Genomic DNA, 23,814 nt, shown 5'->3' on the forward strand with positions numbered 1-23,814 from the left:
GAGATTACCAAGGCCTGGACAAGGAGTTGTGCCGCATGTTCAGTGAGATAGGGTCTCACCTTTCTAATGTTGAATAAGGCATATCTGCATGACCGCATTGTCTTTGCAATGTGATCATTAAAGGAGACATTTTCATCAAATATGACTCTGAGGTTCCTGGCTGTTTTGTAAGGAGGTATTGTGGTATTTGCCAAGATGGATGGTCAGATCTTGTTGTACCGTGGGGTGTGCTGGAAACACGAGTAGTTCTGTCACGTCAGGGTTCAGCTGGAGGTGATGCGCCTCCATCCAAGCTAAGATGTCCTCTATGCGAGCTGCTACAGTGGTATCGTCTGGGTGAAACAAGATGTAGATCTGAGGGTCGTCAGCATAACAGTGATAAGAGAAGCCATGTGCCCGTATGATGAGTCCAAAGGATGTTGTGTAGATGGAAAAAAGCAGCTGTCCAAGCACAGATCCCTGAGGGACCCCAGTGGTCATGTGGTGAGCAGTGGACAGCGAGCCCCTTCATGACACCCTGAAGGATCTGCCGGAGAGGTAGGATTTGAATCAGCGGAGAGGAGAACCTGAGATTACTAGCAATGACAGGGTTGCTATCAGTACCTAGTTTGTGTCAAACACTGAAGATAGGTCTAGCAGAATCAGGACCGAGGATTTAGATTCCGTCTTGGCTAGCCGCAGTGCTTCTGTGACCGATAGCAGTGCAGTCTCAGTGGAGTATTTGCATTTGATGCTAGCTAGTTGTGTTCACTAATGTTTTTAAGTTTAATTAACTCAAAATTTTAAGGCAAGCAGGTAACTTTTTTATAATGTTGAACCAACTATTTTTTTTACAGTGAGGTAAGGGCCAAGAAATAATGTGCAAATTTGTTTGAGAATTTTGCCGTAAAATGTAAATGCACACAGTATATATGTTATTTACTATCGTTTTCTGGAAATAAATTAATACCCCTCTCTCTTTCTTTAACTGACTGTTATTGACACCTTCTGGTTGGTCATGTCATATTACACTTGCCTGTAATTCACTTGTGAGTGCCGGTTTAGAAGATACTTTTGTAGGAAGGGGAAAGAACTGTTTAAAGGGATAATTCACCCCAAAATAAAAATTCTGTCATATATTCACCATCGAGTTTTTATAAATCTATAAATTTCTTTGTCCTGATGAACACAGAGAATAGATATTTGGAAGAATGTCAGTAATCAAATAGTTCTCCGACCGCATTGACTACCATAGAAGGAAAAAAATACTTTAACACAAAGGAAGACATTTTGAAGAAATTAGGACAGCAAACTTTTGAATACCATTGTAATTTTTCCTACTATGGTAATCAATGAAGTCTAAAAACTTAAGTTACAAGCATTCGTCCAAATATCTTTCTCGGTGTTCAACCAAACAAATAAACTTTTACAGGTTTGGAACTACTATAGAGAGCGAGTAATTCATGACAGAATTGTTATTTTCAGGTAAACTGTCCCTTTAAATACTTCAAGATTATTCTAGTGTTATTGATTTAGTAGACATGGATAGCACAAGCATGCTCTCTAGTGGTAACATTTCTAATATGGATGAGTACAGTTTAATACTCTAGTACACAAATGCATGAACTTATCTAACTGGTGAGCCATTGTAGTCATTAACCACAAAAACTTTTAAGAAAAAAAAACGACACCACACGTTTTTAAGATGTTTATTTAAAAAATAAAATAGAAAAAAAATTACATAAAAATATTGAAGAAAAAAAAAAATCTCCTAACCTCTTGGATGCTGGGCGGCCACATTGAGGGCTTTCTGTTTAAGTATTGAAGAGTAAAGGAGTGCTTTTGGCCACTGTGACATAACAGACGTCAGCAAAAAAGGGGTTACATTTAAAATCAGTCATTGATATTCATCTATGAGTGTCACACCGTATCTAGCAGTACATCACCAAAAAGGTTAAACCATTACAGAGTGATACACTTCCAATTTTCCAACACATCTCCACAGATTCACACGGGAAAAAGAGAGGGGGGGTCATTCGTTTAGGCAAACCATCAATAACTACACACAGAGTCCTTAAAAAGGGGATGGAAGGAGTCGCCTCAATGTCTGACCCACGCTGCAAAAGATGCTGGTTCTACCTAAAAGCAGAAACTGCTATTAGAATCACATTTGCCCTATTGCGTTGATAGGCAGGCGAGAGTTACAAGGACAATCCTGTAGCTCATTTTAGCTCAGAGTCTCCGTATCAGATATGACTTAAAACACGTACGTTTGTGACGAATCAAAGTCATTCCATATAGAGTGCAGGAGGCATTCAAAGTCTGTTTTTGTCAGTTGCCATTAACATGGTTGTAGCATTGTAACAGCAGCAGTCCGGTTTATCCGTGATCCGGCTGAAGGAAATACTTGGGCTGCAGAGATTTTTCAGTCTGGATATTCCAAACAAGACGTCTGGTTGTTTTCTTTCCCCTTAAAACAGACTGAACTTGCATACGGGAGCTGGCCTCATGTACACTGAGGCAGCTTGGCTCCCCCAGACCCGGGTCCATTGCTCCGGTTGAGTCTCTCGAAAAGATTTCCAAGCGATGGCTGTCGTGTGGGAGACGGGAAGAAATTTTCAAAACTCCACTTGCATAGTAAAAATAACCTGTATGCCTGTGATGTTCCGAGCAACAGCGATACAGTTGTAGTGTGCCATATCCAAACAGAAAAAATTCTATACGATACAGTACAGGAATAGGTCTTTACCAAAAAGGCATATGTTAGCAGTAAGTACCTGTCAATAAATGCACAAAGATCCCAGAAAGGAATCAAAATTAATTCCCTTTCTCCACAAGTCCGGTTTGGGTGCCCGTGCAGAAGTCGAAAAGGTCCGATTAGGGCACCTTGCATAAAGCTGCACTGATCTGAAGTCTCGCGCGTTCTTTAGAGCTTCCCTAAAAACGTCTAATCTTTCTCTTACCTTTCTCTCACCTATAGCAATTTAAAAAGGACGGACACACACGCACATATATACACTTAAGTCAATGCTCATTCACGCCATTTCTGCGGCAAATTTCCAACGGGCTCATTTCTCTCCAACACCACAGTTTTCTGGCCTGGATCTGGTTCTGAATCTACGCTACTGTGAGAGCCTCAATGCCACATAACCATCATAAAGACAGGAATACGTGTGAAATGGCGTCACCTAGAGGCAAGAGCGGAAAGTCATTTTGCAAGATCTGCCACTTCAACTCCGTCTAATCCAGATGCAACCCATTTTAAGAAAAAGGGCAACAGGGAATATAAATTCTCTTTAGTCAAAAACAGTTTCACGTTTAAAACAGACTCTTTCCTTAAGGAGCCTGTCTGACAGGATCTGTAAACCATAACCAAAATTAAAAACCTTACAAAAATAAAAACGTTTCTGTACAAAAACAAACAAGACAGAACTGCTAGACACAGAACCCCATGTTTCCAGAGTGAACGAAACACAAAATAAACAAGTTATTGCACAAAAACGTAAAGGTCGATATGGTGGAGACTCTGGAAGCATCAACAGTGCAGGATGTGAAGCCGGAGACATACATACACAATCAAAAGTGGCGTTCACCTTAGAAACACATATCCTTATCCCCAAACAACGAATAACACTTAAATTCCACTGAATCGATATCTTCCCACACGTGAAGCGTGTCCCCAATGAAACACGTGAAGACACAGAAAACAAGTCGCATGACACACAAAACACCAGCTTTTCACCATGGAGCGCACGAACGGAAAAGTTTCCTCGAAGCTTCCTCGGGAAGATTGCACGGGTCAAAAACAGTTCAACATACACATGCACAGATTCAGCGGCAGACTGAAGTACTTAGCACCACCATAACCACAACTACCAAACGAGGAGCTGGGTTTCAAACGCTGGTCTCTCTGTGCTCACACCATCTGCAGGAGCACTTGATGAGTTCTCATCATTTAAAGACTGGACCAGAGGTGTGGAAAACAAAGCGAGTGGAAGGTAAAGGGTCCAGGGGGCGCGGGGCGTCTTTATCTGCTGACGCTGGCCGGCAGACTGTCCCTCTTTCTGCGGCGCCAGGTGTTGCGGTTGTACTGAAAGTGGCCTCGGTTGGACAGGACGGGACTGTGCACTACAGCGGGGTAGCCCTTCAGAGGGAACTTGGGACCTGTCTGCAGGAGAGATAAAAACAGGGAGAAGTCTTGAGAAACATCATCTGTTGAAACAAACACTCTCGATCACACAAAGGTAAGAGGAAGGAGACCTTGTTTTATATGGACTTTGGTTTGACATTAGCCTGTTGCTAGGATAACAACTTTATAGGTATACAAATGCACAGCACAATTCTTTGTTTGGTCATTTTTGTATGGAATACAATATATATTTATATAAAATATACCTAAATATACTGAATCTACGTATCCCTCTACTGGCTGTTTATAAAAGATTTATGACTGCAACAAATGTAGCCAGTACAGTGAGATGACAATAGAAAAGATTTTTGTAATGTCTTTCAGTACAAACATGTAAAAAAAATCTAAAAGTTTATGCGTAAAATAGGAAAGAAAATCTGCAATAGGGCAACTTTAATCATTTTTAGAAATCGGGACATAAAGAATAGTTCAAGGTTATTTTAGTTTACTAAAATTACAATTTAAAAAACGTTTATGTTCATTGAAATCAAATAAAATATTGACCTTAAAATGATTGAAAAAACTTGAACTAAATAAAAAATTGAAACGTTTCCTCAAAAATAAACTGAAATTAGTTTAAAGCACAAAAATATAATAATGAACAAAAAAAAATCTTATATGGCAACATAAAAATAAACAAATAAATTATAAAATGACAAAAGCATACACCAAAATTGCTAAAACTTTAACTAAAATTAACATAAAAACGATAAACTAAAAGCTAATTTAAAACATAATTAAAACTAATTCCAAAAACAACTAGGGAATAGTTCACCGAAAAATAAAAATGTACTCAAACCTTAATCATTTTTGTTGTTGTGCTAATCACAAAGTAAGCGATTTGGAAGAATGTTTGTAACCAAAGAGTTCTGGGCACTATTGACTACCATAGTAGAAAGAAAAACTTGTATGGTAATCAATGATGACCCAGAGCTAATTGGTTACAAACATTCTTCAAAATATCTTCTTTGTGTTCAACAGGTCAAAGAAATGTATGAAGCCTTGGAACAACTTCACAGTGAGTTAATGAAATGAATGATAAAGATATTTCTTTTTGAGTGAACTATCCCTCTTATATCTTAAAATCACATTGCTTCAAGTAAATGCATCTTGACTTGAATTTTTTTATATTTGTACTGGAAAACAAGACAAAACTACAACTCTTACGCATGAATCAACATTCATCTTTGGCTTTTGAAAAATCCTCACAATATACATATTTTGTATAAATGGCCTTAGCCTTTAACATTCTTCGTAGGCCATTTAGTTCTAGTTAAACAGCAACTAGGTTTCTGCATAAAAAACTATTACATTCCCATTAAACTGTGTTATCACGTTGCACATCTGCACTTGATTATCCTTGAATGGGTTCATAGCATTATATCGGTACATGTGGGCCTACCTTTTGGTGGTGGTGGGGACTAGGTAGAGGGCTGGGGGGAGCTTGGGGAACTGCAGGAGGGGGCATGTTGTATGGGGGTGGTCCATCTGCCATACACACCTGTCTGCCAGGTAAAGCGTGGATTGAAAGATTTCCTGGTATGGACACTCTCGCCTGGAACAAAAATAAGAGTTGAATTCAAGGTTATGCAAATAAGACTCATTTGTAGCCCAGGCTTAAACCCAGTTTTGGTGCTTTCTAATGTGTAAGCCGTTATTACAGTTTGATATTTCACCTGGGTGGCTGGAGGCATGGAGAGCGCAGCCGTGATGCTGACTTTGCCAGGGCCTACCTGAAGAGCTGGCGGCAGGGGGCCCGGAGTCAGAATCTGGAGAGGGAAGGGGGCTACAGGTGGAGCAACATACGGTGTGGAGTCAGAGTCCTGAAGGAAAAGACAGAGAATGGAAGTCAAATATATGAGGGGGAATAACAACCAAAGAAAGGTTTTAAAGCTACAGTTCACCCAAAAATGAAAACTACAGATTTCCCTCAAATCTGACTTTACAAATCTAATGTCGCATTATTGGACACAAAAGTGACAGCAAACATAAGATTCTCAGTCTTTTTGTCCTTCTTTATCCTTTTGTCACGTATTGTCCCCAGTCCCTATTCACTTCCCAAGAGTTTACCAACTATTCGTTTAAGGAAATGGGTGATGGTATTGGTACTCACAATGTCGCTGCCTGAAAGTGAAGATGAGGAGGAGGCTGAGGAGTGCTGCTGAGGGCTGGAGAGGGACATGGGTGAGTCTGCGCTTTGAGGGGACACAGAGTCCCTCTGCTGCTGATCTTCCCCACCGACACCCAGCAGTGGGCCAGACCCCACCTGCTCCACCGGGTCTTTATGGGCTGGACCTGCATGCAGATGTAGTAGAAAAGTCAGACAAAATCTGACATTTAAGGGAAACCAAAGCCTTATACATTTGACTAGCTGCAAAACCACGGGCTGTGGACAGCTTTGTAAAGAAATAGCATTAAAGCTGCAATCCGTAACATTTGCCATCTATGTTTGAAACATAAAATTGCAGGTTGCACTATCTACTCATCTATACGTGCCTTGAAAATCCTGTCCATTTTTAAACACATGGCTGAAAAAGAAAGGTTCAGTTTCGAAAGGTCACCCACCCCATTGTCAAACTAAAATATTTGATATCAATTTAATAAAATCAATCACAATTAAAGCTGCAAGCAGCATTTAGCGGGTTCGAGCAGTCTAAGGCCTCTATTGGCCTTGCCATTGTCAACTAGGCTCAGGAATGGCACCGTAACAAATCCACAATGAATGACACTCTTCCACACCAAGAAATATGACAGAAATGGTTGGTAACTTTTAATACAGACCATGCATGCGTACACTCGTATGCAAAAACGGGCGTAAACCGATAATACCTAAGGGACGAGTGCAATAAACCATTTCTCATGTCTCTATGATGATTTGTTGCAGAGATAGAGATCTTGCTAAACGGTTGCTAAGCTAACCTGTTCGGTTGCCATGGGTGTCAATTAATAGCTGTCAATTAATAACACATCAAACCACAAGCCAAACGAACCAAGCCCCGTGTCTTTATAATATTCTACTGCAGAGATGTAGGTCTGGCTAGACGATTGCAAAAAATAATCTGTTTGGTTGCTAAGGGCGTGGCTTGGCAGCTGTCAATTGATAAAGAATGAAGCCATTAGCAAAACAAAGCAACTCCTGTGTCTCTAAAACATTCTATTGCACATATATAGGTCTTTTTTTTAATACAATGCACATTCTTCAAAATAGCTTATTTTGTGTTCTGAAGAATTGATAAAAAAAATACGACCAATTTAAATAGATAATTGATTCACATTCATGGTCTGCAACAATATTCCAGAAGACCTTGCCATTTAAGTGATGCTTATTTGGTTGAGTCTGGTGACTCTGAAGGCCATTGGAGTATAGTGAGCTCATTATCATGTTTAAGAAACCAGTTTGAGATCATTTGACCTTTCTGACATGGTCCATTTTTTACTGCTGGAAGTAGCCATCAAAACATGGACATGGTTGGCAACAATCCTCAGGTGGTATGTGTTATCTAATATATCCCATACCATATATCCAATTGTTTCTCCATTTTGATGCTCGGTTTGAACTTCAGCAAGTGTGTTTACCACGTCTAGAAGCCAAAATGGATTGAGTTTATGCTATGTGACTGGCTGATTAGCAATTTGATTGGCAAATGATGTACTTATTAAAGACAAGTTTAAAACAGTAATTTTAAATGTATGATATTTCACCTTTTTGACTGTTGTGAAGGCATGCCTCTTCCGATAAGGATCACATGTTGCATGCTTGTTTTGTGTCATAATATGTATAATAGTACTTAATGGCAAGTCAGTTGGATTAATTATTAAGGAGTAGCGACCTTCACCGTACTCGTTTCACGCTAATATAATAAAGGACCCTGTTATGGTCACAAAACAAAAAAAACTCAACATGTTTTTGATGATTATTGACCTAGAGAGTCCAGAGAAATGTACTGTGGTGGAAATTTTGAAATTGCTTGAAAATCCTTGAACAAGTTTGCAAAAGTAGGTTTTTTACATCATCACCAATAACTCACAAACCATTTGATAGACATCAATGGTTCAAGAGGCAAAGTTGTTATGAATGAGGAGATCTATCGTTTGATATCAATAGTTTGTGTATTAGTCAAATGTCACGTGACACACCGTTGTCTAGGCCACCAAAAGACATGTACATTTAGCCATTTTTACTATTATAGCGCCACCTAGTGTCCAAACGCCACGTTATTTTGTATGTGACCTCGGAGTGATGGTCTACATATATTTCCCGAGGCATATGATGATATGTTTAGCTGTTCTGGATTTATGGCCATTTAAATGTGATAGGCTCCACCCATTTTTTTATTTTGGCGCCCCTAAGCGACCGTGAAAGGAAATTTTACCTTTTTTTCAATAATTATTTACAAACACTTCCCAAAGAAGTCATCTGCATTGTTTTGGTTCCGATCGGTCGAAAATCCAACGACTAGTTCGCGAAAGTAGGTTTTTGACATCATCAGCAATAACTCACGAACCGTTCGATCGATAGAAGTTGTTCCAGAGGCAAAGTTGCTCAGAATGAAGAGTACTATCATATGATACCAATAGTTTCTGTATATGTCAAATGTCACGTGATACACAATTGTTTAAGCACTCCTAAAGCGTTATTTCGCCCCCCGGTGGCCGAATGAGTTCACATTTCTTACAGACCTTAAAGACTATGAGACGAATAAGCCCAGCGAGCGTCGTTTTGTTCGGCCTCCGTTAACCCGGTCTAATAAGTGCTCAAACTTCATTGGCCAATGGCGGCCATGTTTTTTAAGATACGCCAATGTCCTTTTAGATATTCATGTAGAATGAGACAAAGACACACCATACCAAATAATAAGTCAATCGGGCAAACTGTTGCGTAGTTATGGCCATTTTCTAGCTCATTCAAATTATAGCGCCACCTAGTGGCCAAACGCAACATTTTTTTTACCTTGACCCCGGATTGAGGGTCTACACATATGTTCCAAGCCCCATGAAGATATCTCAAACAGTTCAGGAGTTATGGCCATTTTAGTTCAATATGTTACTTCCGTTTTGGACATTTTTGCGCCCTCTAGCGATGGGGGATGAAAATTTCAACTTTTTTTTAATAATTATTCATATTCACACTCCACAGAACTCATCAGCGTTGGTTTGGTTCCGATAGGGCAAAAATCCAGGGACTAGTTCATTTTTTATTTTTTTCATAAAATGCTAATTAGCGAAAAATCTATAATGGCGGAAATGAAATCGGAGATATACGTTTTTTAAGTTTTGAGCCAGTGATTACTCTGATATAAAACACTTGGGTGTGCGACAAACGGTTTAGGAGTAACAAGCGTAAACGCGTTTTTTATCGCTGTAGCGCCACCTATGGGTCGATTTGGCTGGCTCCGTGTATCTGAGTAGCGACAAGGACTACTACCATCTGACCGAGTCTCAGCTCTGTCGGCCTTACGGTTTGGGCTGCAGTATCAGTTCTAGGGAAGAAGTATAATAATAATTAAAGCTGCAAGCAGCATTTAGCGGGTTCGAGCAGTCTAAGGCCTCTATTGGCCTTGCCATTGTCAACTAGGCTCAGGAATGGCACCGTAACAAATCCACAACGAATGACACTCTTCCACACCAAGAAATATGACAGAAACGGTTGGTAACTTTTAATACAGACCATGCATGCGTACACTCGTATGCAAAAACGGGCGTAAACCGATAATACCTAAGGGACGAGTGCAATAAACCATTTCTCATGTCTCTATGATGATTTGTTGCAGAGATAGAGATCTTGCTAAACGGTTGCTAAGCTAACCTGTTCGGTTGCCATGGGTGTCAATTAATACCTGTCAATTAATAACACATCAAACCACAGGTCAAACGAACCAAGCCCCGTGTCTTTATAATATTCTACTGCAGAGATGTAGGTCTGGCTAGACGATTGCAAAAAATAATCTGTTTGGTTGCTAAGGGCGTGGCTTGGCAGCTGTCAATTGATAAAGAATGAAGCCATTAGCAAAACAAAGCAACTCCTGTGTCTCCAAAACATTCTATTGCACATATATAGGTCTTTTTTTTAATACAATGCACATTCTTCAAAATAGCTTATTTTGTGTTCTGAAGAATTGATAAAAAAAATACGACCAATTTAAATAGATAATTGATTCACATTCATGGTCTGCAACAATATTCCAGAAGACCTTGCCATTTAAGTGATGCTTATTTGGTTGAGTCTGGTGACTCTGAAGGCCATTGGAGTACAGTGAGCTCATTGTCATGTTCAAGAAACCAGTTTGAGATCATTTGAGCTTTCTGACATGGTCGATTTTTTTTACTGCTGGAAGTAGCCATCAAAACATGGACATGGTTGGCAACAATCCTCAGGTGGTATGTGTTATCTAATATATCCCATACCATATATCCAATTGTTTCTCCATTTTGATGCTCGGTTTGAACTTCAGCAAGTGTTTACCACGTCTAGAAGCCAAAATGGATTGAGTTTATGCTATGTGACTGGCTGATTAGCAATTTGACTAGCAAATGATGTATTTATTAAAGACAAGTTTAAAATAGTAATTTTAAATGTATGATATTTCACCTTTTTGACTGTTGTGAAGGCATGCCTCTTCCGATAAGAATCACATGTTGCATGCTTGTTTTGTGTCATAATATGTATAATAGTACTTAATGGCAAGTCAGTTGGATTATTTCTTAAGGAGTAGCGACCTATAACATACTCGTTTCACGCTAATATAATAAAGCACCCTGTTATGGTCACAAAACTAAAAAATACTCAACATATTTTTGATGATTATTGACCTAGAGAGTCCAAAGAAATGTACTGTGGTGGAAATTTTGAAATTGCTTGAAAATCCTTGAACAAGTTAGCAAAAGTAGGTTTTTTACATCATAACCAATAAGTCACAAACAATTTGATAGACATCAATGGTTCAAGAGGCAAAGTTGTTATGAATAAGGAGATCTATCGTTTGATACGAATAGTTTTTGTATTAGTCAAATGTCACGTGACACAGAGTTGTCTAGGCCACCAAAAGACATGTACATTTAGCCATTTTTACTGTTATAGCACCACCTAGTGTCCAAACGCCATGTTATTTTGTATGGGACCTCGGAGTGATGATCTACATATATTTCCCGAGGCATATGATGATATGTTAAGCCGTTCTGGATTTATGGCCATTTAAATGTGATAGGCTCCACCCATTCTTTTATTTTGGCGCCCCTAAGCGACCGTGAAAGGAAATTTCTACTTTTTTTCAATAATTATTTACAAACACTTCCCACAGAAGTCATCTGCATTGTTTTGGTTCCGATCGGTCGAAAATCCAACGACTAGTTTGCGAAGGTAGGTTTTTGACCTCATCAGCGATAACTCACAAACTATTCGATTGACAGAAGTTGTTCCAGAGGCAAAGTTGCTCAGATAGAAGAGTACTATCCTATGATACCAATAGTTTCTGTATATGTCAAATGTCACGTGATACACAATTGTTTAAGCACTCCTAAAGCGTTATTTCGCCCCCCGGTGGCCGAATGAGTTCACATTTCTTACAGACCTTAAAGACCATGAGACGAATAAGCCCAGCGAGCGTTGTTTTGTTCGGCCTCCGTTAACCCGGTCTAATAAGTGCTCAAACTTCATTGGCCAATGGCGGCCATGTTTTTTAAGATACGCCAATGTCCTTTTAGATATTCATGTAGAATGAGACAAAGACACACCATACCAAATAATAAGTCAATCGGGCAAACTGTTGCGTAGTTATGGCCATTTTGTAGCTCATCCAAATTATAGCGCCACCTAGTGGCCAAACGCAGGATTCTTTTTACTGTGACCCCGGATTGAGGGTCTACACATATGTTCCAAGCCCCATGAAGATATCTCAAACAGTTCAGGAGTTATGGCCATTTTAGTTCAATATGTTACTTCCGTTTTGGACATTTTTGCGCCCTCTAGCGATGGGGGATGAAAATTTCAACTTTTTTTTAATAATTATTCATATTCACACTCCACAGAACTCATCAGCGTTGGTTTGGTTCCAATAGGGCAAAAATCCAGGGACAAGTTCATTTTTTATTTTTTTCATAAAATGCTAATTAGCGAAAAAATTTGCATACCGGAAATGAATTCGGAGATATACATTTTTTAAGTTTTGAGCCAGTGATTACTCTGATATAAAATACTTGGGTGTGCAACAAACGGTTTAGGAGTAACATGCGTAAACGCGTTTTTTATCGCTGTAGCGCCACCTATGGGTCGATTTGGCTGGCTCCGTGTATCTGAGTAGCGACAAGGACTACAACCATCTGACCAAGTCTCAGCCCTGTCGGCCTTACGGTTTGGGCTGCAGTATCAGTTCTAGGGAAGAAGTATAATAATAATTAAAGCTGCAAGCAGCATTTAGCGGGTTCGAGCGATTTAAGGCATCTAAGGTACGTCTGCCATCGCCGATCAGTTTCAAGAATCGCACCATAACAGATCAAGGACGGACGACACTCTAGCGCACCAAGTAAAATGTCAGAAACATTTAATACAGTTGCAGAGATATAGATCTTGCTAAAAGGTTGCTAAGCTAATCCGTTTGGTTGCTATTGGCGTGGAATGGCACCTGCCAATTAATAACACATCAAACCACAAGTGGCGAAACAACTCCAGTGACTCTGCGATGCTCTATTGCAGAGATGGAGGTCTAGCTTAATGGTTGCTAAGTTAACAGTTTAGTTGCTATGGGTGTGGTATGGCACCTGCCAATTGATATTACATTAAGTCACAAGTGAAATTAACCGAACCCCTGTGTCTCTACAATATTCAACTGCAGAGATACACGTCTGTGTAACTGATTGTAGAGCTAATCTGTTTAGTTGCTATGGGCATAGCTTGTCACCTGTCATATTATAATACACTTTTCCATGAGTAGAACGAAGCAACTTCTTTGTCTCTATGACATTCGATTGCAGAGATATTGGTCTTTTTTGTTAATTTAATGCATATTTTTCAACATAGCCTCTTTTGTGTTTTGAAGAATTAAAATTGAATTTAAAATTTAGGACAATTTTAAATGGATACATTGATTCATATTCATGAATACATTGTGGTCAGTAGGACATTGACTTTGTCTGCAATAATATTTTAGAAGGACGTGCCATTTAAATTATGTTTCTTTGGTAGACACACCTCACATGATATATCCCATTTCTTCTCAATTTTGATGTTTGGTTTGAACTTCAGGAAGTCATGTTTACCATGTCTAAATGCCTAAATGCATTGAGTTGCTGCCATGTGACTGGCTGAGTAGCAATTTGGGTATACATGCAATTAAACTGGTTTTATCTAATAAAGGTGTGTTGTATATATATATATATCAACACAGCATCTTAAAACCAGCCAGACATGTGCTATATTTATAGATGTGTAAATATGGAGCAACTTTTAATCTGTAATACATTATATTTCTAACACTGTCTTCCTGTGAGACATATTTGATTACACACACATGCACAGTCTCGATCACACAAGACACACAGAACTATACAGTGCATTCACACTCTTATGATAAAGAGGGAAATGATACCCAGAAACATACACACATGCACACTACACACCTTTATCCTGCACACATTTATCGTTCGTTAAGCAAAGCTACATGCATTGTGATCTGGTGACTCTATAAGAAAGCCATTGAAATGAATGATATTTCACCTTTTTGACTCTTATGAAGGAAAGCCTATTCCTATGAGCATCACATTTTGCATGATTGTTAAGTATCATAATATGTATAATAGTACTAAATGGCAAGTCAGTTGGATCATTTATTAAGGACTAGCGACCTTCACCGTACTCGATTCACGCTAATATCAAAAAGGACACTGTTATGGTCACAAAACTAAAAAAACTCAACATGTTTTTGATGATTATTGACCTAGAGAGTCCAGAGAAATGTACTGTGGTGGAAATTTTGTAATTGCTTGAAAATCTTTGAACAAGTTTGCAAAAGTAGGTTTTATACATCATCACCAATAACTCACAAACCATTTGATAGACATCAATGGTTCAAGAGGCAAGGTTGTTATGAATGAGGAGATCTATCGTTTGATATCAATAGTTTGTGTATTAGTCAAATGTCACATGACACAAAGTTGTCCAGGCCACCAAAATACATGTACATTTTGCCTTTTTTAATGTTTTAGCGCCACCTAGTATCCAAACGCCACCTTCCTTTGTATGTGACCTTGGAGTGATGGTCTACACATATCATCTGAGCCCCATGATGATATGTTAAGCCGTTCTGGATTTATGGCCATTTTAATGTGATAGGCTCAGACCATTTTAAGTTTTGGCGTCCCTAAGCAGCGGTGAAAGAAAAATTGCAACTTTTTTTCAATGATTATTTACATTCACACTCCACAGAAGTCATCTGCATTGGTTTGGTTCCGATCGGTTGAAAAACCAGGAACTAGTTCGCGAAAGTAGGTTTTTGACATCATCAGCGATAACTCACGAACCGTTTGATCAATAGAAGTTGTTCCAGAGGCAAAGTTGCTCAGAATGAAGAGTACTATCATATTATAACCATAGTTTGGGTAAATGTCAAATATCACGTGATACACAGTTGTGCATGCACTCCAAAAGCGCTATTACGCCCCCCGGTGGCCGAATAAGTTCATGTTTCTTACACACCGTCAGGACCATGAGACAAATAAGCCCAGTGAGTGGCGATTTGATCGGCCTCCGTTAACCCGGCGTAATGAGTGCTCAAACTTCATCGACCAATGGCGGCCATGTTTTTTGATATACGCCAATGTCCATTTAGATATTTATGTAGAATGAGACAAAGACACACCATACCAAATAATAAGTCAATCGGGCAAACTGTTGCGTAGTTATAGACATTTTCTAGCTCATTCAAATTATAGCGCCATCTAGTGGCCAAACGCCACTGTTTTTTTATTGTGACCCCGGACTGAGGGTCTACACATGTGTTCAAAGCCCCATGAAGATATCTCAAACAGTTCAGGAGTTATGGCCATTTTAGCTAAATATGTTACTTCCGGTTTGGATGTTTTAGCGCCACCTAGCGACCGTGAATTGAAAATTGAACTTTTTTTTAATAATTATTCATAATCACACTCCACAGAACTCATCAGCGTTGGTTTGGTTCCAATAGGGCAAAAATCCAGGGACTAGTTCATTTTTTTTTTTTTTCATAAAATGCTAATTAGCGAAAAATCTATAATGGCGGAAATGAAATCGGAGATATACGTTTTTTAAGTTTTGAGCCAGTGATTACACTGATATAAGACACTTGGGTGTGCGACAAACGGTTTCGGAGTAACAAGCGCAAACGCGTTTGGTATTGCTATAGCGCCACCTATGGGTCGATATGGCTGGCTCCGTGTATCTGAGTAGCGACAAGGACTACTACCATCTGACCAAGTCTCAGCTCTGTCGGCCTTACGGTTTGGGCTGCAGTATCAGTTTTATGGCAGAATAATAATAAGAAGAAGAATAATAAAACCAACAAATACAATAGGTTTCTAGCCCTTCGGGCTCGAACCCTAATAATAAAACCAACAAATACAATAGGTTTCTAGCCCTTCGGGCTCGAACCCTAATAATAAAACCAACAAATACAATAGGTTTCTAGCCCTTCGGGCTCGAACCCTAATTAAAACTGTTTAAAATAGCAGAAGGTGCTTGAAACGAGATCAAATACTTCCAAAAGGCACTTTCTATGTTAAAACAATCCATTGCTTACACAAGCAGATGTCTTCTAACCATCCTAACCATCATGAAACCTTCTCCTGAGCACAACAATTTCCAATTGCAAAAAACGTAAAATTGATTATGATGAGATTGTTATAAGCATGTTGCGACACTAACAATATAGTGCATCAAGCCTGCTTCCGAAATCGTATACCTCCATACTATAAGGTAGGCGAGAGTGAGTATGAGTCACAAATAGTATGTCCGAAACCAATGATGCCACATCTATCCCATGATCCCACAGGACCTGAGCAAATTACATTACATACATGCTTTTTCAAATTCAGTTTGTACTGTCAAAGTATGAAATTTTGGACGCAGCGCAAAACTGCACCCAATATGTCATGCGATTGTCTTTTTAACAAGAACGCTTGAAACTTTCTGCATGAAATTCTACAGACCTGCAGAAACCGTGTTACCATTCGGCATGTGATAACCTCACCTGAATTCCTCTCCATGCGGGAGTTCTGTCTGCCTCCCCACTTCTTTATAATCCACTCCCTGTAGTCGATCACTTCCTGTGTGACTTTGATTATGCGTCCCAAAGTGCTGAGGAGAAAAGATCAATCAACAGGCCATTAACAAAAGACTTGGGTGGATGTTTTTAAGGACTTAGGGTGTAAATCCATATGAGCGTACCTGTCACTGTCTTTGTTGGGGTAGGAGCGTGCAAGAGGTGAGACGGCGTGACCCAGAATTATATAAGCGTAGTCAAATGCCTCTTTCACCTGCATGGCCCCGTAGGAGCTCCTGCCCACATCATTACCTGAGATGTAAAAAACAAGTTGAAACTTCTTGTGTAATTTTTTTTATGTGCCTGTAGGTAGATGACCATTAGCTTTTGGACCAGAGCTCATTTTTGTATATGTAGCTAGTACCTGGCAGGAGTGGGTCCTCAATACAAAGCATAGAGGGCCTGTAGCCATTGCTCATAGCCTTCATAATGTCTTCTTTAGCCATGTAAGCTCCACCGTTCTTTATCCTGATACCTGTCTTCAAGTAGTTAAAGTGTCTTCCATACAGCTCGAAGAACTCAATGAGCAGAGTCCCAAGGTTTATATTGGGATTCCTAGCATCAATTCGTGGGTGCAACTGTGGGCGTAAGCCAAGAAACAAGGAAACAAGATTGAACAAAGTCCCTTCATTTGTTTGGCAAAGGCATTTAAGAAATGAATATAGCAGAGGCAGTTAGATATAGGGACCAAAACAGGAATGACAAGTCTTCGATCAACAGATCAAACTTAGATCTGTGCATTTCAACAAATAGTTATATTTATTTTATCAAGCTGGAAAGGATCATTCTCACGAAACCACTGAAACAGCATGGCAGTAAAGATTTTAATTACAAAACATAATTCGGTAACACAAAAAGGAAAATAATAAACATAAATTATCATAATAAACATAATTGTGTTCTCTATCTTGCACAACAGATCATTTTAACGTAGGAATTAAGTATTTATTTATTGTTTTTGCTCAAATTCTCATTACCGTAACGCATCCTGGTTATAATTTATACAGAGTAAAATTGTTCAGAAGAAAAGCAATTGGATGTTCTACTAGATGTTCTCAAATGACAAAAAAAAGTAGTGAACAGAATATTAATGTATAATAAAAATGAAGAAAATGTGGAAATAAAATGTGTCCATAACAAATTTTCTCATCTTCCGCAACATTTTTAAAAGACCCACACACACAAAGGTTTTGTCATGAAGTTTGACTGTATGTGAAAAAAGACATTTACCAGTACCTTTCAAATTAACAAATTAACAGATTACTCAGTTTTTCTAGTTAAAATCTTAGTAGTCTCCTGTAAAGTTGTGTACACAATTTTTTGACTCATTACCGATACGGGTAGTTTTCCGCATTTAAAAAAGATTTACAATAAAATGTTCTAATAAAATATACTTCATTAATGTCTTATTATGTACGATTAATAAAGCCTTGCTTAAGCCTCATGGCTTCACTTTTTTTAGCAAAACATGCGATAGTATTGATAGTTGGTTCCGGTAATGAGTATTTAAGGAATTTAATTGTAAAAATGTTTTTAAAATGTCAGGAAAAGTTTTTAAATGAATGCCTTTAATCATGTCATACCTTGTTTTAAATGAATTCAAAGGAAATGTGTTGATACGAGTTCAAAAACTAAAAAGAAGCAAACCGCACCTGCAAGAAGCTGATGACCATCAGGATGAGACTATAGGAGCTGATCCCTCCTGTGAAGACTTCATTGAGGTCTCGCTGTAGGAGGAACTGTTTCAGCACGAAGATTAAATAAGGCAGCACGGTATACTTCTGTGTGAACAAAAAGGAGAGAGAGAAAAATAAATAAAATAAAAAAAAGAGACATTTTTGGCTTGAGCAAGCTGATATATGAAGCATCTCAAATGCAAATGTCTAGTGGAGATGGTGGTCTAGTGGGTTAAACCACTGAACTGGTAAATCAAAGGTTGCTGGTTCTATCCCAGCAGCCACCACCAGTGTGTCCTTGAGCAAGACACTTTACTCCATGTTGCTCCAGGGAGATTGTCCCTGTTATAAGTGCACTGTAAATCGCTTTGGATAAAAGCGTCTGCCAAATGACTAAATGTAAATGTAATGTAAATGCTATTTCACTGACTTCCTGTGACTATAATGAAGATTGCATGAAATCATACAAAATGTATTTTCAGACTTTTTTGGATTGGGTGATCATTTTTCCTGAAAAGATTGCTGAAAAAGATCAAAACATTGAACATAAACATCTATGGAGCGCATGAGAATGTAGTATGAATCATTGAAGACACCGCAGCTGCTGAATTGTACGGTAAAATCTAAATAGGACCAGTCAAGCCCGCCAAATAAACACAAGTAAACAGTAGAGCTCAGATTTATTTCTGGGAATATTTACATTCCCCAACCATTTTCAATGGTTTATGATTATGTGGAGTGTAAAAACTTACAACAAATAGTTAGAATGAGACTTACCATTGAGATTTAAGTAACAGGACACAAAATGTTTACGTACAGATTTCAGCAGATTGGTTTACAATCTACATGAAGAAATTGAGCGTGAAGCATTGAATCTGCCGAGAAATGTAAACATTTTTGCTTTTAATCCAGAAAAAGTGCCTCTTCTCAATTTAATTGTATGTGTTTTTATGGTGGTCTTGCCCCGTCCAATATGTTGGACTGGACTTGACATATCACAGCAATGGGTAAGCGGTCAATGCAGCGTCTATGTATGTCCGTGGTTTGAATGCTCGTGTGAATCACTTGAAACAGATAATAACACCAGGTGTTAACTGGGTGAAAGAAGAAAACATGGAATGCAGACAGCTGCTCAAGTCAAAGAGCAGACCATTAGCTTCTAAACGTCATGTGAAGTGTATTATGATAACTGGAGACAAGCCAACAAACTTTACATTCCTACGAGTAAGGATAATATCTCGGTTCCCGTCTTTACCTCATCTAAGAATGACACTATCATTCTAACACAACCCTTGGCAACATGTTCTTGTTGAGCTATGAAGGTGATTTGCTGTCAAAAGGCGCTACAGTGGGTATGCTGAGGGAAATGAGTTTGGCAGAGCCGGCAGGTCACCCTCTTATTCAAACATCTGGGTTAAAAGCTTGCTGACAGACGTAGCCTCCTCCCACTCAAACAAACATAAACCCTATACGCCTGGCAGATAACTCAGCTAATGCGGAGCAAAGCAGGAATACAAAGAACATATAAACACAAGCAGGATCCAACATTTTCCTTGCATGTAAATGTAAATGTACAAACTAGATTTGGCATTATTTCTTAAAAAAATACAGCCTTTCGCCGCATCTATGACATTCATAGCATCACCCAAATGGCATGTCTATAAAAAACACTGACATCGACATCTACTTATATTTTGGTGACGTGGGTCAAGGAATACATTACCGCATGGCATTCTTGAAAAATGGACTATGAACTTCTTTTAATGCCGTTCTTCACTGGTATAAAACTTTTAAGAGATAAAAAAAGTATTTAGTCAACTGTATGTATCTTGTTAAATAATCTGATCAGTATGTGGCTCCAATGTGAATCATTCTATACATGTTGCAATAATGCAATTCTTTCTAAAGACTAGTAACTACTCTGCAGTTTTGTTTATTGACCAAAGTCAGGCTTTATGTTCTATTCGTGAGCGATTTTACATTAAATACAAGTATGAATATTTCTTCCTCAAATGACAAACAACATCCAGTTCTTCTCACTCTCGAGACTAAACACAGACTTTCCAATACACTGCCAATTTCAGGCATCATTACCTTCACATATTCTTTGATGAAGCTAGCAGCTTTGATGCCTGTCTCCACATTGAAACTGATGTCCACCTTCACTTCTGTCTCCTGATCGGTCAGTTTGATGATCGGTACCTTTAAAAGAATGACAGAAAACAGATGAGAAATTTATTCTGAAGTGAGAACAGAATACTTGCAAGGAAAAGCAAAAAGATACAAATAAGGACAGATCAACAACGCTAAGTGAGAAACCCACGGTGGCTTTGTCGAGAACTTTGATGGAGTAGGGCTCTGCCACGCTGTGTTTTCTGAGGGCCTGCTCCAGTTGCTGCAGGGGAGGTTTCTCCCATTTCCCAAACACCACCAGGTCAATGTCACTACAGTACGAAGAATAAACCAGAAGCAAATGTTTTCATACAGCTCTGTTTAAAAATACCTCGCATTTTTTGCTGAGGGAATTTGTTAAAATCAACACTGGGCATGATGAAGAAAAAGCACAGATAACACAAAGCACCCAATGAAGGCAAATCCACATTGGTTAGGATGACTCATAAACATTCATTGATTACTTTGTGTTTAGCTGACCAACATAGTATCTAATATTACGAACACGAACCAGATTAAATAAAGTGCTCTTAAGGATTTAAGACACAAAATAATTATATATGAAGAGTTATAAAAAATATTTATATTAATGTTTTTTATCGTGCATTCCAATAAACAGAAATCAAACTGCAGTTGGTTCGTTTTGATTTGATAAGCCATAATGTCTCAAAAATAACAGTTTACACAATAAAAACACAAAAACAATAAAAATATGATTCTCATTTTGGAACCAAACTCTTCATATATAATTAATAATGATGTCAGTTGTTGAGCTTTAACAAGGAGCCACCTTTGGAATGAGGAACAACTTGAACATAGCTTAGTGTCATTGTTGGTCAATAATGAAAACGTACATTAACGCCATTGTTAAGGAAGAAGTTATTACTGTTCAACAAGATCACGAGAGCCTAAATAATCTTTATGAGTGTTATAATCTCGATTTATAACCTCTTACAGTTGTTTATTTACTAAATGTGCAAGAGCAAGCCAGCCACACTTCTCAGTTTACCTGGTTGGGAGATAGAGTCCAGTGCTAAAGCTGCCAAATATTTGGACCTAAGCATAGCACAGAAAAAAACACACCTTTCAGACAAACACAATGTTAAAGATGTGCAATATGATGACTTCTACTTTGAAATGCAAATAGTCCACAAACACATTCTACTTGCTTACATCAGCAGACGGCCACAACTCTTTGATGATCGACTCAATTCTTGCCACAACCTCCTGCCTCATGGTGGCCTCTTCAGGACGAGGAGACATGAAATTGTAGAAGTCCATGATCTCCTCATGGAGCCTTGGTTGAAATGAAAAAGGATATAATGTCACAGAATTACATAAAAAAGATCAGGAATAGCATACAATGTCTATACAAGCTGGTTATCCCAATATACATGAACTGGGAATCCCCATTTAACTTTTTCAAAGTCTTTAAAAAGACGGCCATGGCTCAGAAAAGTAAGGCTGCCTCTCTAGACAGCATCTGAAGCTATCTAGACACAATGATGTCTAGATAGGTAGCCTTCAGGGTTTTGTAACACACTCATCTCTTCATTTAGTTGTTGATTCAAGAGGGGCGCTTCCTTCAACCACAAATATAACATGTTCGTGTTAACTAAATCGACTTTCTTACTAGACTAACATTACACACACTGGCTACACACATTTTATGAGGTGCATTGTAGAAAACGTTAAATGTCTGACCAATTTAAGCTCCATCATTGCAAACAGAAGTGGTTCAAATTCATAAATCAGCAATATGACTAAAATGTGTCCAACAACGAAACAGAACAACACGCACCGGTGCTATTGACACATTTATCAACACTTATCTACGGTTTGGAAAACTCAACATTTTGATAAAATATTGCTTTTAATGCGAATATTTATTCAACCGACGTCTTTTATAAAAGCTCAGTCACGTTACTGTTAATCAATCGCGGCGGGCGCGCACACGCACACGCGCACATTCCACAAGTGACCCACCCACAGACCGCAGAGACCCAAACCCGGTTCACCCCAGCTAACAGGCTAAAGCTAAAACCACAAAACATGGCCCAACACGTCTAATAACAGTGACCGACACTGTATCACAGAGGTAGACACCTAAAACGAATTAAAATAATCACAGCGAGATGAATATGTATACAGACTCCCATCTATACTGTAAGCTACCGACACGGACGAACTAGAACGCGCCCATTAGAATCAGTGTAAGCTGCCGTCAGATTCCCAAATACCAAATGACACCAGAAGGCCAAAAGAAGTCATCTCACCCGTCAACTCCGGGGTTATATTTCCTCGTCTTCCACGGCGTGCCGGAGCTGACATAATTGCCATTGGTACAGTTGGAAAGCAAGTAGTTTATCCCGTAGGTGCTGGCCTTATTATCGCTTTTCCTTCGGCCCGGGTGATGGTGGTGATGGCTCACTGGCGGATGAGACGGGTGTCGCTTCACGCAGTTCTGCTGGAAACATTGCTGCTGCTGTTCTTGGTGAAAATGCCGTAAATGAGGATGCGGAGGGTGATGATGGTGGTGGTTGACGTTATTCAGCAAGCTTTCGCTGCAACTAAAAGGCAGATGTGTGCCACCCTTGTTCATAATCCCGACGATCGTATTAGAGCTTGTAGTCCTTATTTTAGAGCAGTTCGAATCCGCTGACGACGAAACCGAGCCAGTCTTTTGGGGCATTTCACCGGCTCCCGTACCAACCTTCCCGGCGTTTCCATTTAGCGCATGAGCCGCTAAGCCCTGATGGCTGCCGCTGTTCGGTAACGTTGCAAAGCCCGGGTTTGCGGTGCCGTGTTTAATGTTCGTGCTGTAATTTGCATTGCTCTGATGATGGCTGCTGGATGGAGCGGAGGAAGGGATACCGCCGCTATTGCGAACGGCGGTCGCTACATTCTTAAAAACGTCAAACGCCGGAGAATTGACACAAATGTTGTGATGGTGGTTATGGTGCTGACCTGTGTTGATCCGGTTTACCTGAGACGTTTCCCACACACGCATCCATAAAGCGTTCGCAGGACCTTTCTGTTCCGGCTGAATCCAAGCGACCCTCGGATCCATTCAACTTCTCTTTCTATCAGCCCTGTCAAGCAAATGAACGCCTTCTGCCCCCGTTCAAGCGGACGAGTGCGATTCCGGACCGACAGAATCTGCCTGTAAACTGGGTTGCGCGAAACTGTAGGGAAAATGAAGAATTGCCAAACGCCACAACCAACGGGAATCAATTAGTGGCCCTTTTACCCCGCTAGCTATAAACTGTTAGCTAAACTATACAGTGTTTCCAATATGGCGTATTCCCTTGAACCCCGAAATCCAATACGCATGTGTAGGATTTAAACCATCGGTCTGCGCCTATAGGCAGTACACTCCCCTAGACTTCACACCGAGCAGGCGCAATCGCGACATTTTCAGCAACCCCACCCTTTTAAACCAAACAGCATCAAGTGAAGACTTATTTAAATATTTTGCATATACAGTGAAAGCGACGCGACACTAGTTCCA

General features: G+C 39.3%; 1 protein-coding gene across 3 annotated transcripts; it reads right to left on the bottom strand.

Moving 5' to 3' along the window:
- Window positions 1-1,673: 1,673 nt before the first annotated feature.
- On the bottom strand, window positions 1,674-23,756 carry tent4a (terminal nucleotidyltransferase 4A). Of its 3 annotated transcripts, none has more exons than XM_056742012.1 (13): window positions 22,580-23,756; window positions 21,477-21,600; window positions 21,313-21,359; window positions 20,455-20,575; window positions 20,226-20,333; window positions 18,108-18,236; window positions 16,820-17,033; window positions 16,581-16,707; window positions 16,384-16,490; window positions 6,282-6,463; window positions 5,902-5,991; window positions 5,571-5,723; window positions 1,674-4,147 (listed from the first exon to the last, which is right to left on the bottom strand). In XM_056742012.1, the coding sequence occupies exons 1-13, from the start codon at window positions 23,371-23,373 to the stop codon at window positions 4,007-4,009; spliced, it is 2,337 nt and encodes a 778-aa protein (XP_056597990.1). In that variant the 5' UTR covers window positions 23,374-23,756; the 3' UTR covers window positions 1,674-4,006. The 3 variants fall into 3 exon arrangements, with proteins under 3 accessions (XP_056597990.1, XP_056597989.1, XP_056597991.1); XM_056742011.1 differs by having other exon boundaries at window positions 5,845-5,991; XM_056742013.1 differs by lacking the exon at window positions 22,580-23,756 and adding an exon at window positions 22,008-22,527 and having other exon boundaries at window positions 5,845-5,991.
- Window positions 23,757-23,814: the final 58 nt, after the last annotated feature.

The sequence above is a fragment of the Triplophysa dalaica genome, chromosome 25, assembly GCF_015846415.1.
Source record: "Triplophysa dalaica isolate WHDGS20190420 chromosome 25, ASM1584641v1, whole genome shotgun sequence".
Classification (NCBI taxonomy): domain Eukaryota; kingdom Metazoa; phylum Chordata; class Actinopteri; order Cypriniformes; family Nemacheilidae; genus Triplophysa; species Triplophysa dalaica.